Below are 17,291 nucleotides of genomic sequence, written 5' to 3' on the forward strand. Positions count from 1 at the left end.
ATGTTGCTTGATGTGGTATTTTGTTCTTGCATTTATGAGGTGACATGCGACAGAGGCTCCTGACAAATCTTCCAGTGCAGATGTAAATCCGGTCAAAACCATAATTTTTCTCTAAGGCTGTGTCATGTATTCGCCATATCTGCAGAATATACTCATAATTTATCTTATTCTGATTAAAGTCCACATAAGTTTGGCCACTCAATAGAATATACAGTTTTTCAATTGCATTCATAGTTTGCGATAATCAGATGCATCATTTAAAGGGTTTGTCCAACCTAAAAACAAATGTAAAAGACCACTCTGCTCAAAACTGAAATATCAGCCATTATCTGGCATGTATCTGTATTCCTTACTTCTACATTGATCAGGCTTTCTGCTCCCTTTTATTTCCTGTTACTACATACGGTATTTCCACATTGCAGCATCAGGTGGCTGTTATCTCCATGACTCCATGACTCCAAGGCCAGTAAGTCTAGACCACAGCATACAGGGAGTGCAGAATTATTAGGCAAGTTGTATTTTTGAGGATTAATTTTATTATTGAACAACAACCATGTTCTCAATGAACCCAAAAAACTCATTAATATCAAAGCTGAATATTTTTGGAAGTAGTTTTTAGTTTGTTTTTAGTTTTAGCTATTTTAGGGGGATATCTGTGTGTGCAGGTGACTATTACTGTGCATAATTATTAGGCAACTTAACAAAAAACAAATATATACCCATTTCAATTATTTATTTTTACCAGTGAAACCAATATAACATCTCAACATTCACAAATATACATTTCTGACATTCAAAAAGAAAACAAAAACAAATCAGTGACCAATATAGCCACCTTTCTTTGCAAGGACACTCAAAAGCCTGCCATCCATGGATTCTGTCAGTGTTTTGATCTGTTCACCATCAACATTGCGTGCAGCAGCAACCACAGCCTCCCAGACACTGTTCAGAGAGGTGTACTGTTTTCCCTCCTTGTAAATCTCACATTTGATGATGGACCACAGGTTCTCAATGGGGTTCAGATCAGGTGAACAAGGAGGCCATGTCATTAGATTTTCTTCTTTTATACCCTTTCTTGCCAGCCACGCTGTGGAGTACTTGGACGCGTGTGATGGAGCATTGTCCTGCATGAAAATCATGTTTTTCTTGAAGAATGCAGACTTCTTCCTGTACCACTGCTTGAAGAAGGTGTCTTCCAGAAACTGGCAGTAGGACTGGGAGTTGAGCTTGACTCCATCCTCAACTCGAAAAGGCCCCACAAGCTCATCTTTGATGATACCAGCCCAAACCAGTACTCCACCTCCACCTTGCTGGCGTCTGAGTCGGACTGGAGCTCTCTGCCCTTTACCAATCCAGCCACGGGCCCATCCATCTGGCCCATCAAGACTCACTCTCATTTCATCAGTCCATAAAACCTTAGAAAAATCAGTCTTGAGATATTTCTTGGCCCAGTCTTGACGTTTCAGCTTGTGTGTCTTGTTCAGTGGTGGTCGTCTTTCAGCCTTTCTTACCTTGGCCATGTCTCTGAGTATTGCACACCTTGTGCTTTTGGGCACTCCAGTGATGTTGCAGCTCTGAAATATGGCCAAACTGGTGGCAAGTGGCATCTTGGCAGCTGCACGCTTGACTTTTCTCAGTTCATGGGCAGTTATTTTGCGCCTTGGTTTTTCCACACGCTTTTTGCGACCCTGTTGACTATTTTGAATGAAACGCTTGATTGTTCGATGATCACGCTTCAGAAGCTTTGCAATTTTAAGAGTGCTGCATCCCTCTGCAAGATATCTCACTATTTTTGACTTTTCTGAGCCTGTCAAGTCCTTCTTTTGACCCATTTTGCCAAAGGAAAGGAAGTTGCCTAAAAATTATGCACACCTGATATAGGGTGTTGATGTCATTAGACCACACCCCTTCTCATTACAGAGATGCACATCACCTAATATGCTTAATTGGTAGTAGGCTTTCGAGCCTATACAGCTTGGAGTAAGACAACATGCATAAAGAGGATGATGTGGTCAAAATACTCATTTGCCTAATAATTCTGCACTTCCTGTATATGTTTCCGTATAGAAAGAAAAGCTGGACAGAGAGTAGTGTGGGTCTGCAGTTGTCATGGGCCCCTTGTTATTCACTATAGCCATTTTCTTCTGCAATCCCTCCAATTTAATTTTAGTAAATTCTGTTCCTGAAAGGCTGACCATGGGCCCTCAAACACTATTCAAATGCTATAGTGGTCAAGATGAAGAAATACCAAATAAGCTTAACTTTACAATCTTTTAGACAGCATATACTGCAACGAAAACTGTATAAGACTACTTTCACACTAGCGTTAATATTTTCCGGTTTAGATCCGTCATAGGGTCTCAATACCGGGAAAAAAACGCTTCCGCTTTGTCCCCATTCATTGTCAATGGGGACAAAACGTAACTGAACAGAACAGAATGCTCCAAAATGCATTCTGTTCGGTTTGGTTGCGTTCTCATACCGGAGAGCAAAACGCAGCATGCTAAAGTTTGTTTTCCATCCTGGAATGGGGACGGATCCGGGACGGGGGACACAATAGAAAACGCATCCGTCCCCCTTTGACTTTCAATGGAGTTCATGACGGATCCGTCTTGGCTATGTTAAAGATAATACAACCGGTTCCGTTCATAACAGATGCAGATGGTTGTATTATCAGTAACGGAAGCGTTTTTGCTAAACCATGCCGGATCCAGCAAAAACGCTAGTGTGAAAGTAGCTTAATAAGGTCATTTTCATTGCTTTAGGGGGTTAGGGGGCACATTTATTAAGACCGGTGTTTTAGACACCGGTCTTAAAATACCCCTAAGCTGGCTGTGGTTCCACTAAAGTTATGAAGAGGCGTCCTAGCTGTCTTACATTTAGACCTTTTTTTACACCAGGAACAGGCATAGAAAATGGTAAATGAGATGAGCCTGCCGTCCCGTCCCCTTCTCCGCCTGCGACATGCCCATATTTTTAGACCTGGAGTGATCGGGGAGAAATTGTAGATTGTGGCACAACTAGCTGTATAGGCGTATAGGCGTATTTCAGCTTAATAAATGACCCCCTAAGTCGATTAGTATCTTCAGTCATGTAGTAATTATTGTGTCTTATAAGTTAAAAAAAAGCATCTACAATAAGAGAAAACAAGAAATAGCAGTTCGTTTTACCTGAACATGTAAATCCATCGCCAGTATAGCCTTCAAGGCAAGAGCACTTGTATGAGCCTGGGGTGTTTAGACAATGGGCAGAAATGCTGCACCGGTGAGTTCCGTTGGCGCATTCATCAAGGTCTACATGCAAAGAAAGTTGTTAGCTGAACTGTGTATGAACATATAATTATTATACTTTATTATTAAGATTATATCTTGGGTCTTTAGCAATCGATCCAGACTTTACACAGGATAGGGGATAACAGATTGGTGGGGGCCTACCTCTGAGATTCCATCGATCATAAAAATAGATTCCCTGTACCCCTTGGAGCCCCGAAATGAATGGAGTGGCAGATCAGGCATGCAAACTGCCACTTCATTAATCTCTATGGGGGTTCCTGTAATATCCAAGTGCATGCTCAACCTGCCACTCCATTCATTTGCGGGTGCTCTGAGGGGTACATGGTACCCATTCTTGTGATTGGTGCAAGTCCCAGCGGTAGGACTTCCATTGATCGAATAGTTATCTCCTCATCTTAATATGGCATAGATAACCTTTAACAACTGCAATGCCTCTTTACCTCGAATCAAAAAATGGAAATCTGACTATTGCATAGCAGATCCAAGACCACAGAGCTTGATGCAAAGCAAGAGAAATGTTCTGGTCCACCAGACTCCACAAAATGAAGAAACTTGCAGCACTGCTGCCCAGAATGCTATCTGTTTACTTATCAGGGGCATCAGTGCCTAGTTACATCAAAGGTGGCATCTCCTATAGCTATGCTACTGGGTATCATGGTCAAGTTTAAGATCTTCTGGGTTTGTAACAATATATTTATACATAAAACAACAGGGATGGGAATAAAGGAGAGTAGGAATTAATAAGGATAGAGCGAAATGGTATCACTAGCAAATCATGGAACAATCATGGCATTTCTGCAACTTATGAGTTTGCTTACAAGAACTCTGACCTTGTCCTATAATTGGCAGTTATATGTATATTATACCATGACATGTGGGCCACCAAATACCGCTGTGGAGATAGCAGTTAACATGTGAAGAACTTTTATATTGCTTAGAATAAAACTAATATCTATGTGATACATTTCATTATTCTGCCTACCATGGCATGTGATTCCGTTGCCTATCCATCCTTCCTTACAAGAACATTTAAAGCTTCCAGGGACGTTCAGGCATGTAGCATGTAGATCACAGTTGTGAGCACCAATATCACACTCATCCACATCTGAAAAGATTAAAGAAATATGAAGGAACATGACATTCTGAAAGGCAGAAATCAAGGTTATGGATAGGTGTATGACACAAAGTCACCATGCCAATGACCCATCCTCCTGATTTAACTTTATGTTTATAAAGGAACTCTAGATTGCTGAGATCATAAAGTCCTCTGGTGTTACCCACCACTACCTGGGTGTTAAAGGTAAAGTATCTTGAAAGAAAGATGAACAGAATATGAGCTCCTATTATTGCCCTGCATCAGGATGTACAGAGAGAATTGTGTAATAAAAAAAATGGAAAAAAGTTGTACCAAAACTCCATACATAAGTCATGAGTAAGCTGGGGAATCCTAATTCTGTACATTTTTATGTTTTTTTTTTCAAATGGACTCTTTGGATGGATGTCATCCGAATCATCTCCATGGACTGCATCTGGTATGGTAGCTTATCCTTTTTCAAGACAGGGGCAAGATCAGTAAAGTTAGAGGCCATAGTGGCAACACTATGCACACAGATAGGAGTCTATATGCATCTTCTTCCACCACTCCATGGTCTCTGCAGAGGCGAATGTATTTTATGCTTCCTGGAGAGTGTATCAGCCTATTGACAATTTTCTGAGAATTAACTACAGTTCATTGCAGCTGCCGTAAAGCACGCGCGTTCTTCTGCTCTGCCTATACAGAGGAAGGATGCATGTGTAACCAATAAAATCACCCCTAGGGGTAATTCAGGACAGATTTACTAATTCTGTCAAACATTTAGACAGCGTAAATTTTGATCAGAAAGTCTAAGACTCATGCAGAACGATACATTTGGTGCAGTCTTAGACACTTTTGTCTAACTTTAGGGTATGACTATACAGCGTGGTCATGGGGCATTCAGGCTGAAGCTGGCTCTTATTTATTGTAACTAATGAAGACCGTACTGTATAGTGTGTCAGTATTGTTAATGGCTGCACTGTATTGGAGGTGTCACGCAGCCATTAACAACACAGACCCACTGAACAGTGCCTTCTCATTAGTTTATTAGAGGCAGCTATGGTCCGTACGACAGCAGTGGTACTCGACCACATCATGGCCATATCCTGAATACCCCACAACCACGTCATGTGGTCATACCCTTACAGCACCTAGGGCAGTGATGTCTAACCTCCGGCTATCCAGCTGTGGTGAAACTACGACCAGCATGCTCTATTCATTTCTATGGAGTTCTGAGAAAAGCCAAGCAACTGTACATCTTGGGAGTCGTAGTTTTACCACAGCTGGAGTGCCGGAGGTTAGCCACAGACCTAGGGTTTGGCTTGCTTTGTGACAAATTTATGGTCAAATCTTATCATATGCTGTTGCATCCTAAACTGCACCCATTTCAGATACACCAAACCCACTTTCCACTAAGTCATGCTCCACTGTTCAGTAAGGTGCAAAAAGTGCTTGAAATGCCAATAAGTGTGGCGTATCTGCCAGAATTCCGGAGAAATTTCATGAGTAAATCTGGCCCTTTAATTCTAAGTTTCATTTAATAAAAAAAAACTACAAATAAAATGCATAAATGTATAGTGCCCTATTAAGAAAGGTTGTCCGAGGGGCTGTCCGAGTTATGAAAAAAAAAATATATAGCACTGAAAATTTGATATATAACTGAGCTAAGCAAGTTGCAGCTTGCTGTATGTGTAGGACTAAGAGTCCCAGCTGTATAATGACACTGTTAAGGGAATGGATACAAGAGCTGCCCCGAGAGACATGTCTGCCTGCTGGGAGACTCTGCAGCTTGTTGTATGTGTAGGACTACAAGTCCCAGCTGTATAATGACACTGCTAAGGGAGTGAATACAAGAGCTGCCCTGAGTGACATGTCTGCCTGCTGGGAGACTCTGCAGCATGTTGTATGTGTAGGACTACAAGTCCCAGCTGTATAATGACACTGCTAAGGGAGTGAATACAAGAGCTGCCCTGAGTGACATGTCTGCCTGCTGGGAGACTGCAGCATGTTTTATGTGTAGGACTACAAGTCCCAGCTGTATAATGACACTGCTAAGGGAGTGAATACAAGAGCTGCCCTGAGTGACATGTCTGCCTGCTGGGAGACTCTGCAGCTTGTTGTAAGTGTAGAACTACAAGTCCCACCTGTATAATGACACTACTAATACACACAGGATGTTCCCCCTACCTTCTTGTGTAATGCTCTCTCTAGTATGTCAGATCATGTGCCCAGCACATGTCTCCTCACTGCCTGCAGAGCTGTGCAGCTGAAGGGGTTAAGAATCCTAGCAGAGAGTAGACGGCAGTGAAGGGGGCGTGGCCAGCACAGTGACGTCTCATTTACAGGCTTGTAAGCGAACTTTATCAGAGCAGGGAGAGAAGCTGACATCACAGGTCATGTGACCCTTAGTGAAATCTGAGAAACCAGGCACTGCAGATAAAGTGAGTGAATTGGAAAGCTGTTACATTTGCCCAGTTAGGAACATAGAAAGAACAAAAAAATAACTCGGATAACCCCTTTAACTTTTACCCCTTTGGCCTTGACCATAGCCATGCAAACCAGGAAGCGGTTAATCCCACCATCATGCACATGCAAGCCACAAATATCACAGACAAGCTTTTTCCTCACTTCATGTGCTCATTTCATGCAACTCCATGCTTGGAAGAAAAAAACAGAGCAAAACACGAAGGTCAGGTTAGAAAGACTTTATTAGGACTGATGAAAAACAGAATATAGTAAAGACAGCACGTGTGTCCGAACACATGGAGGTAGAGAAAGCAGTAGGTTCATGGTATACCTGTACATCCAGTCGTTCCCTTTTTCACTGAATACCCCACCTGACAGTGACATACAAAGGATCCTTTGGTGTTCTCACATTCACCAAACATGCAGATGTTCGAATTGATGTCGCATTCATTAACATCTGTAGAAAACAAAAGGATGACATTTGCAAAGACAATAATTAGCGCAATAAAATCGTGATACCCAATGTGAATGAAAAATTGGTTTGGGTCGGCATATGAACTGGACATGTATTGTTGTTTTGACCATAATGCACTGATCTTCTTTACTTCTGTAAGGAGACACCAACCAGAATGTCTATAAGGCATATGTGCTGTAGAATTTATACTTCAAAATTGTGGCTGGAAAATCCACATCATTTTGCAATGAAACAGATCTCATCCACATAGTGTGTGAAAAAATACACACAAGGTGCAGATTTTAGAAAATCCAAATTCTGCGCAGTTTGAAATTTTTTTTTTTTTTAAAGGGGTTATCCAGTTTCAGGAGCAAAGAGGACAACCTCTGGCAATTAGGTAAGTACTTACCTGACGGATCCAGTGCCGCCACTCAAGTTACAGCAGTGTTGTGGACTTGACATTACTGCTGCAGCCGGGTAAAATAAGCCTGATTGAGAGAACCGGAGCTGCAGTATTGGATGTGTCAGGTAATGACTACTACACTGCGACATTTGTCGTGTGACATTTTGTTGCACCAATGTCGCGCGACAATTTTTATAATGGCAGTCTATAGTGTCGCACTGCAACATGCAACATGCTGCGACTGCGATGCGACAGTCGCAGAAAATCCATTCGAGATGGACTTTTCTGCGACTGTCACGTCGCAGCTGGTTGCATGTTGCAGTGCGACACCATAGACTATTATTAGAAAAATTGCCGCGCGACATTGGTGCAACAAAATGTCACACGACAAATGTTGCAGTGTAATTGTACCCTATCTGTCGCGCGACTTTTTGTGGGATGTCCGGTTTCCTCCTGAAACCAGACAATTCTTTGAACTGGTCACTGATTGTTAATGACTGTATGGTTGTAGGCATGACTAGGTAGTCAGTTAACAATCAGTTAATTTACAAACTGTGCCAACTCATGACCATCGGCTCCACCTTGCCTCTGCAGTACACCGGATACTACTTGGGACCCCAGCATAAATTAAATTAATATAAATTCAATTTTTAAGAAATTGGTGCCATTTTAAAGCTAGCACTCATGGAAATTGTTCATAGGGAGGACTCTTTTTTGTAGAGTGTCTTTAAGCACTTTTCATGCATTTTCATTTTCATGCATTTTTTGCACTGATTTTTTTGGGTGCATTTTTTTGCTGTCAACATGCTATCAACAAATATTAGTTGAATGCCTATTAGATGCCGGTAAAGTTTATTAATTTTTTTACTGCAACGCATTGATGCAATTATGTATTTTTCAGCAACGTTTTGCTGCCCCGTCTACAATGAAAAACACGTTGCACCTAAAAATACAAGTGGTTTTCATGGATTTTTTTTTGTGTGTTAAAAAACAGCATAGCAACTTTGTTTGTGAAGCCTTTAAGAAAGTTTTACTACTGCATAATATACATTAGAATACTATACTTATGAAATGTTTACTTTTACTGTAGCGTAAATGGTTAAATGTGAATGAAATATCCAATGGTGTGCCAAGCCAGAGATCTGTTTTCCTTAATCTGGAACAGCACTGAGAAAGTGCAACAGTTAAAGCTAGTGTGCTGATCTTATTATAAGGGGTTAAGTGCATTCAGTGCTTCTCATAAATCCATGACATCACCAGCATCTGGATTACTGTAAGTCAAATGAAGAATAGGATAAACACTGAGCCATGGAGGTGGGAAGAGTTTTTCCAACGAAGGACTCTAAGGAAAAGATTCAATGTCTAGGCCGCCAGGGGATTTCTATACCTGAACACTTTCCAGTACATCATGTGTTTTCACCAGGGATAATTTATACCATCCTTTACTTCTACAGTTTTTAATTGCCTCAGCTTCATACTAAGGATTTAAGTATACATCAGCGAGACCTCTAAAAGGGCAGCAAGTCAACTCTCTGATAATTAGTGGGAAACCAGAGTGACGACAATCGTAGTAAACTAATAGTATGTGACTAATAACTCCGCAAGACTACATTCGTTTTCAATTACTATTTAACCTTGCTCTAGTAATATCTGCAATAGCATTTAGATCTATTGTAAGTATATGAATGGCTTTAATGTTTTTTTTTTTCCCACTTTGAAAAGTTACCTTCAACAGGACATTGTACTCTGGGAAATAAAATGGATGGAAATAAAGAGGAAAGAACTGAAAGCACATACATTTTCTTGATAGATAGATATTATATATAGATATTATTTATAATATTTACTTATTGAAAACATTATTATTTGTCATCAGGGCTGGATTACATTTGTTGAGGACATCCATCCCACCTCTGGGACTCTGTCGCAGCCTGCTATTGCATGCCCCCCCCCCCTCCGTTGCCGGATGTTTTGATCCGTGCAACAGGGAGATGCAGCGGCGGCCGTGCAGGGATCCGGAGCGATGTGGGTTTTGGGGAGCAGGTAAGTATAATGTATACGAGGGGCTCGGGCATTGGGGAGATCTTTTAGATTTCAAATAACCCCGTTAACTGATCTCCAGCACTGGGTCCCATCTCGCTCATTCCTTGGCCTACGCTGCTTGTCTTGGGTTCTCCATGTAAACTTCCTGTTTGATACCGCTGCAGCCAATCACTGGTCGTATCGGTGATCTGCTTCCCTTGTGTCACGTGACCATTTGACATGATGCAAGGGGAGCAGTGGCATCAAACAAGAAGTTTACTTGGAGGGGCCTGAGACATGAAGTGGATGCCAGGGAGCAAATGAGCTGGGACCCAGCGCTGGGGATCAGGTAAGCATGCAGGTCCCGCCAGTCTGAGAATTTGTGCAAAACACCTTTAAAGCTGACGATTGCAATTCAACCAATGCAAGTGAACCATGACAATAACTGGCAACTGTAAAAGGGTCTTTAATGAGGGTGTATTGAGGTCTAATGACTATGGCAGCGTGAGCGGTAAATATGGCCCTACCAAGCATTGAGACAACCCCTTTAATATCAGGCAGATACAAAGGGAAAATAAAGGAAAACCTAGTTTGCTAAATCCAATGTCAGACCATGGATATGTAAGAACAATTAAACTTGATACAGTGATGCCGCGCACTCTCAGATGTAAGTGAAAACAGTTGCAGTAAATCTTGTGTCTTGTTTTCATCTAGTACTGGTATAAATAAGACGTGTCATGGGAAGACTGACGGATTTTTGGTCTTGCATTAGCAGCAACTCACTTACCTATGCATGTTTTCATGTCAATGCTCGCCATAAACCCATCATAGCAGAGACAGCGGTACTCTCCTGGAATATTGGTGCACTGTCCTCCATCACAGATATCAGGGTTGTCTTCACATTCATCAATATCTAGAAGATATAGATTTATATAGTCACTTAATACAATATCAGATTTCCATGATAAATAAGAACCAGTATATATTGCAATAGAAACGTTAATGAATGCCAGAGGTGCAAAACACGCATTTCTATATTGTTGGAAAGGTAATTTGTTGCCTCTTCCCAACAAATATTCCGATTAAAATAAATCACAGGTTATAGTCAAATTGTGAAAATACAGCTTAGCATCAAATATGATGTGCATCCATAAAGTTTGACAGCAATGCAAAAAATATAGACAAATGCAAGTCCTAGTAATAAATATGTCTGTTTGAAGCTAGTAATTGCTTTGTAGAAAGACTTACAATACCATTCATTCTATATCCTTCTAGTGTTTGCAACCTTTTCCCAAGATACATAACCCAAAAATAATTGTGGTTGATTTGGCTTATTGTTATCAGGAAATGAGTACGATGAGATCACTTCTCATAAATCTCACTTAGACTCTCTTGTGCAAGGGAAATGATCTTGCCATAAAGAAAACGCAATAGTTCTTTAATCGCCTTGCAAAATATATGATCCTTAGTCTGAGTCAGAATACAGCTTTATGAATCACATTCCTTCTGACAAGTGGGGATAGCTACATATTTCAGCTACTCATGCTTATAACATACATCACATACCAGGTTATTTGTCTTATCTATGCGAGTATATTTGTGTATGTCAAGTCTTTGAAACAAAGGTTATCCCAGTTACCTCCACAGGTTCTCGAGTCCGGCAGTAACGCATAGCCATCAAAGCAACTACATTGATAACTTCCTTCTGAGTTTTCACAATGTGTATCACATCCCCCATTCATTATCTTACACTCATCAATATCTGAAACAAGAAAATATATAAAGTTATACTTATCCCTGGTATGTAATATGACTTATAGGACATCTTGCTGCATCCTATTTTATAGAGTATCTTAAAAAATGGGATCCTTTAATGCAATGGGGCATGACAGGTTACCAATGTAAAAGGCAAAATTGTTGCCGTGTTGGTGACATTCGAGGATGTAGGTGGATGTGTTTCATGATGTAGGCGAAAGTGTTTGAGGATGTTGGTGGAAGTGATTGAAGATGTAGGTGCAAGTGTTTGAAGATGTTGGTAGAAGTGGTTAACAATGTAGGTTGACTTCTCGAGGATGTAGCTTCCTGCTATTTTGGAAAAAAAAACTATAAATACATTTGATGAAGACTCAATATCGGCCTTCTTAAAGGAAATATATGTTAGATTACTTTGGTTTTAAAAATATTTAGGATATGATCAACAGGGTTTATAAATAATTTTCCATACGACAAACAATGAATAAGTGTATCTATGTCAACTAAACAACTATGTTGCCATATGCACATAGTATGGTAAAATAATTCTAAAATAAACACACTCTCAGGTTCTGGAGTTAAGTATCGGTTCAGGTCCAGAATGATCCCACTGTCCGAAGCAGGTCCAGGATTGAGCATACGAGAAGCAGGACATTACGCACTTAAACTGTAACTGTTGATTCAGATGATTTTTCAGAAAAAAACTGTTATGTGTTAATACATGAAAAATAACACTCACATTTCTGGTTACTATATAATTTCTACATTAAAACATTTCTTTTTCTTATTTGTACTATTAATGTATACAGTAATAGTGCAATGTTTTGAGCCACAAATACCCTTATCAAGCATGGATGAGTATAAACAGGGACTTCAGAAACACTTTGTCTTCTATACTAGTTGTTCATTTAGTGGGGTCCTTTTGTACTGATTATCACACATACATTCCATCTCATCTGAACTTACCTATGCAGCCTAGTCGGTCTGGAGTGGATTGATATCCTGGGTCACAGGAACATTGATATGTGCCAATTATATTCACACATTTTCCATTTCTACAGAGATTGTCACTCAGTGAGCACTCATTGACATCTAAATGAGACAGAAAAATGGTTAGGTATATGTGAGGTGTACAGTGTGTTTGTACATTATAGGCTCTGCACTATTTGGCTCATATGACAGTTGATATTTCAGATTAAAAAAATATGTACTGTATAAAGTAATATATAAATAAGAAACTTTAGGTATAATGAAGCCCAGACCCCTACTGAAGACTAATTTGTACCGAAATTGAAATTGTAAAACTGTGCTATACTGAATAAGAGATTCCATCTTGGAGCCTTCTGGCCAGAAAGTATACAACAATATAATTTGGCAGAGGATGTAAGTTGCATTTACAGCAGGACTGGCAAACCGCTATATCAGGCTTATCAATTGGAGAAGAGGCTTGTTAAGGTGCCTCTACACGTAAGCTGGTTAAACCATCTGTTCTCAGTCGGCCTAGAAGAATACATTAATTCTATGGGGTTGTGATCATTTTTAACGTTTTTGACGCACTCCTTCTCTTTATTATATAAAAAAAAATTCCAACTAAGTCAGATTGCTCACCATTTTTGATTTTTTTCATCTGACATTTAATTGCGTTTCTCAGTTGTAGATACTAAAAGAAACGTACACTTAGAAATCATATTCTGATTGTAAACTCGCAAAGTCTTGGAGTTTGTCAAAGACCCTGCTATGTCCTATGAAGAGAGAAATTTATCACTGTATAGCAAATTTTTTATTTATATTTTTTTAAAAACCACTCCATCTAAACCTACCACTGATGGATCTTGCCTAATTAGTATTGCAAATAGCACTATTATTAGAATAAAGAGTAGAGGAGAAAAGGGACAGTCCTGTCTCGTGCCTCACCTCAAAATAACAACTGCTGACGATCTTTCACCATTCAGAGAGCCAAACTACGTGCCTAACTCAAAAACATCTCCCGCATCCGCGCTTTCCTTAACTTTGAATCTGTTAAAATGCTTGTACATGCCCTCATCATCTCCCGCCTAGACTACTGAAACACTCTACTCTGTGGCCTTCCATCTAGCACTCTCGCACCCCTCCAATCTATTCTCAACTCTGCTGCCCGACTAATCCACCTCTCACCCTATTACTCCTCTGCCTCTCCCCTCTGCCAATCCCTTCACTGGATCCCCATTGCCCAGCGAATTCACTTCAAAGTACTAACAAATACATACAAGGCCGTCCATAACCTGTCCCCTCCCTACATCTCTGAGCTACTTTCCCGATACACCCCCACACGCACTCTCCGATCCTCACAATACCTCCTTCTCTCCTCTCCTCTTATCGCCTCTTCCCACAATCGCCTCCAAGATTTCTCCCGTGCATCCCCCATACTCTGGAACTCGCTTCCCCAACATATCAGACTCTCACCTACAGTGGAATCCTTCAAATGAAACCTGAAAACCCACCTCTTCAGACAAGCCTACAACCAGTGACCCTGCTGCCTCTATACCGCCATGACCAACTTCACCCGCACCTACTGTGTCCTTCTCCCATACCATGTAGATTGTAGGCCTCACGGGCAGGGCCCTCTCTCCTTCTGTACCAGTTTGTAACTCGTCTTGTTTATGATTAGTGCAATTGTCTGTATTATGTATGTATACCTCTTCTCATATGTACAGCGCTATGGAATGAATGGCGCTTTAATAATAAATAATAATAATAATAACTACTTTGTCCACGCTGATTTCAAATCCATTTTAAAGCTTACCACAACAAACAGACAATGTCTAGTAGGGTACTCCTTGAAATATTGTAATAAATTGAATATACACTGAATTGACACTTCCCTTTGACATTTTTATGTGAACATTTAGGATATCATATGGAGCATACAAAGTATCTTAACGTACCTACACAGGCATCCCCTGTTGATGTGAGCTCATGTCCAGGGGGGCAATTACACAGAAAGCTGCCCTCAGTGTTCACACATTCTCCTCCTCTGCACAACAGAGGGTTCCGTTCACACTCGTCTATGTCTGCAATTAAACATACAAGAGAGAAATTTATTAAAATGATATAAAATTTCTAATTGTTCTGCCATATTGGATATCTGGCAATATCATATTGGAAATGTTTCTTTTCCAAAGTGTTACAGTGTCTGTCCTAAGTAGACATCCACTGCAACAGATGTATTCCTAGAAATTAATGCATTCTTGCCAAATCTGAAAAGTCATAAAATAGAGAAATACATAGCAGAACTGCAATTAACTATAGAAATTTATGCAAATAGTACATACCTAGGCTATGGTGCAAATTAAACGAGAAGACTGACTTTTTAAAGGCTATAAATACGTGAGTCCATTTTTTTATGATTGTTTCACACTGAACCTGTCAGTTGCTGCTCTGACGGCTCCATGTATAGTCCTTATCTGTAAACTCCTCACAGCTCATAAACCCTTATTTAAGTAATATTCTTATCAGTTTGATAAGAATTTTGCTAAGTGTTTATGAGCTGTCATTATGAAAGCAGATAGTCTGTAACATAACCCTGCAGAACAAGGCCACTTGAAAAATATTTAATTTAGCACAAAATGAGTAGAATAAAGTCAGAAAAAAATTGCCCCTGAACAGTGACATACACAGAGAAGTAAGGACCCCATATCAAGGATCAAACCGCCCCTCCCCCTCCCCTGACAGGACAGAAGGGTTTCTGCCTAAACCCTTTTCAATGAACCTTGGGCCATTTTTCCACTGCTTCATTTGCTAAAAGAGGGTAGATTCCTGACCAAGTTTTGACCTCCAGTAAAGAGGGGATAATCCCTACTTAGAATGGGCCCCCTCTTGCCCTGGGCCCCATAGCAGTTGCATGGTCTGCTGCTATGGTAGTTACGCCTCTGCCCCTGAAGGTGTTCATAGCCTTTATCTATTCAGAATTAATCTAGGTTCCTATTCCCCTTTAGCAAATTTCTCAAGTCAATTGTGTATATTTGTCAAGCACATAGTGGGAGATTTATCAAGACATAGTGGGAGATTTATCAAGACCGGCACTTTCTGTGCTAGTCTTAATATCCCCTGCACTGCCGGAGGATGCACCTAATTTATGATGATGAGCAGGCCAGTCCATGCGCCTAAATAGAAATCTACCACAGCTCTGAGCTGCCGTAGATTTCTGGCTTCATTTGCGCCAGAAAACTGAAATAAAACTGAATAACTGAATAAGCTGACCATGCCCCCTTGCCACTCATCCCTTTCTAAAAAACACCACTTGTGACTATTTTGTTTAAAAAAAATCAGATTTAAAAAGTCGCAAATACGCAAATTTGCGACTTTTTAACACCACTTTTCTGGCACAGGGAGATGATAAATCTCCCCTTTAATTGAAAAGAGGCATAAGACATAAGACAGGATATAAGACTATATATTGAGAGTGACTACTAGTGTTGAGCGAAGAGAGCTTCAGATGCTTCATCCGAAGTCGCTTGGTTCAAAACTTTGGAATAATTCTGTACAGAGATCCATCTCTGTACAGTATTAGAATGTATGGGCTCAGATGAGCCAAAGTCAGTTATTCGCGAAGTCGCACGTGACTTTGTTGAATAACTTTGGTGGAAAACCACTTAAAAACTTGAAACCAAACTTGGTTTCGGTTCCGACTAGTACCTTGGAACCGAAGCCGAGTTCAGGTTAAAGTTTTAAAGTGGTTTTCCACCGAAGTTATTCAACGAAGTCACGCGCGACTTCACAAATAACTTACTTTGGTTCATCAGAGACGATACATTCTAATACTGTACGGAGACAGATCTCCATACAATATTATTCCGAAGTTTTGAACCAAGGAACTTTGGATGAAGCATCCGAAGCTCACTTCACTCAACACTGGTGACTACATTCTTTCAAGCACAAATTTAATTATGTGAATGAAGACAATATAAAGAAAAACTATGCTATAACTTACCCATGCAATTCTTCATCATCATGAAGCCACTCTCAAAGCCTTCAAAGCAGTCACATTCAAAACTGCCAGGGGTATTCACACAAGTGCCGCTACCACAGAGGTCAGGAGAAATTCTGCATTCATCAATATCTGCACAGAGATAACATGAATACACTGATTAATAGTCCTTTATATCCAGAGTAAATAAACAATATATAAATAATTGAATATTACCTGTGCAGTTCCTTTCTTCCATATCCAAAGCAAACCCACTGTCACATTTACACTTGAAGCTTCCAATAGTATTTTTGCATTTTCCATTTGTACATATTCCAGGGAAAGCCTTACATTCATTTATATCTGGTTAGAGGCAGAAATTTAATTTTACTCAATGATCTCCATATCTTGTAAGGAATCACATTTCATGTAAATATCAAATCATAAAATGCTCAGAAAACACCAAACTTGTTCTTTTCACTCGGCAATAAAGTCTGCTATAACATAAAGACAATTTTGAGTATCTTAATGAGCAGAAAAAACTTCTGTTCCTTCTCTAGAATTATGGAGTAATTTACTAACACTCTACGCCAGTTTTTTTATATAGAAAAATCACTCATTTTGTTGCAATCGCAACAAAATTTGTGATTTTTTTTTTAGCTATTTCTGGCACCCTTAACACTTCCAAAATGTGGGCAAGCTGTGGGTGCAAGGGGTTGGGACTGTACAGCCTGACTCATTTAACAACATGTGCTCCAGAAAACTAGAGTAGATTACACCAGAAAACGACTCCAGCTCCTGGCTAGAGTAGATTTCTGTTCAGACATATGGGAGAGCAGATAATGTAGCAAATTTATTTAGAAGTGTGCGCCTCTTAACAA

General features: G+C 40.1%; 1 protein-coding gene across 1 annotated transcript in view; it reads right to left on the minus strand.

The window, feature by feature from the left end:
* The window catches only part of FBN2 (fibrillin 2), a 372,340-nt gene that overhangs the window by 80,040 nt on the left and 275,009 nt on the right, over nt 1–17,291 (minus strand). Inside the window, exons 25-33 of the mRNA XM_040415981.1 lie at nt 16,648–16,773; nt 16,435–16,563; nt 14,390–14,515; nt 12,432–12,557; nt 11,353–11,475; nt 10,501–10,626; nt 7,166–7,291; nt 4,276–4,398; nt 3,171–3,293 (exon numbers count right to left, since the gene is read on the minus strand). Of these exons, the coding sequence (XP_040271915.1) occupies nt 3,171–3,293; nt 4,276–4,398; nt 7,166–7,291; nt 10,501–10,626; nt 11,353–11,475; nt 12,432–12,557; nt 14,390–14,515; nt 16,435–16,563; nt 16,648–16,773 (1,128 nt within the window). The remainder of the gene's footprint in view (nt 1–3,170; nt 3,294–4,275; nt 4,399–7,165; nt 7,292–10,500; nt 10,627–11,352; nt 11,476–12,431; nt 12,558–14,389; nt 14,516–16,434; nt 16,564–16,647; nt 16,774–17,291) is intronic.

The sequence above is a fragment of the Bufo bufo genome, chromosome 2 (assembly GCF_905171765.1).
Source record: "Bufo bufo chromosome 2, aBufBuf1.1, whole genome shotgun sequence".
Taxonomy (NCBI): domain Eukaryota; kingdom Metazoa; phylum Chordata; class Amphibia; order Anura; family Bufonidae; genus Bufo; species Bufo bufo.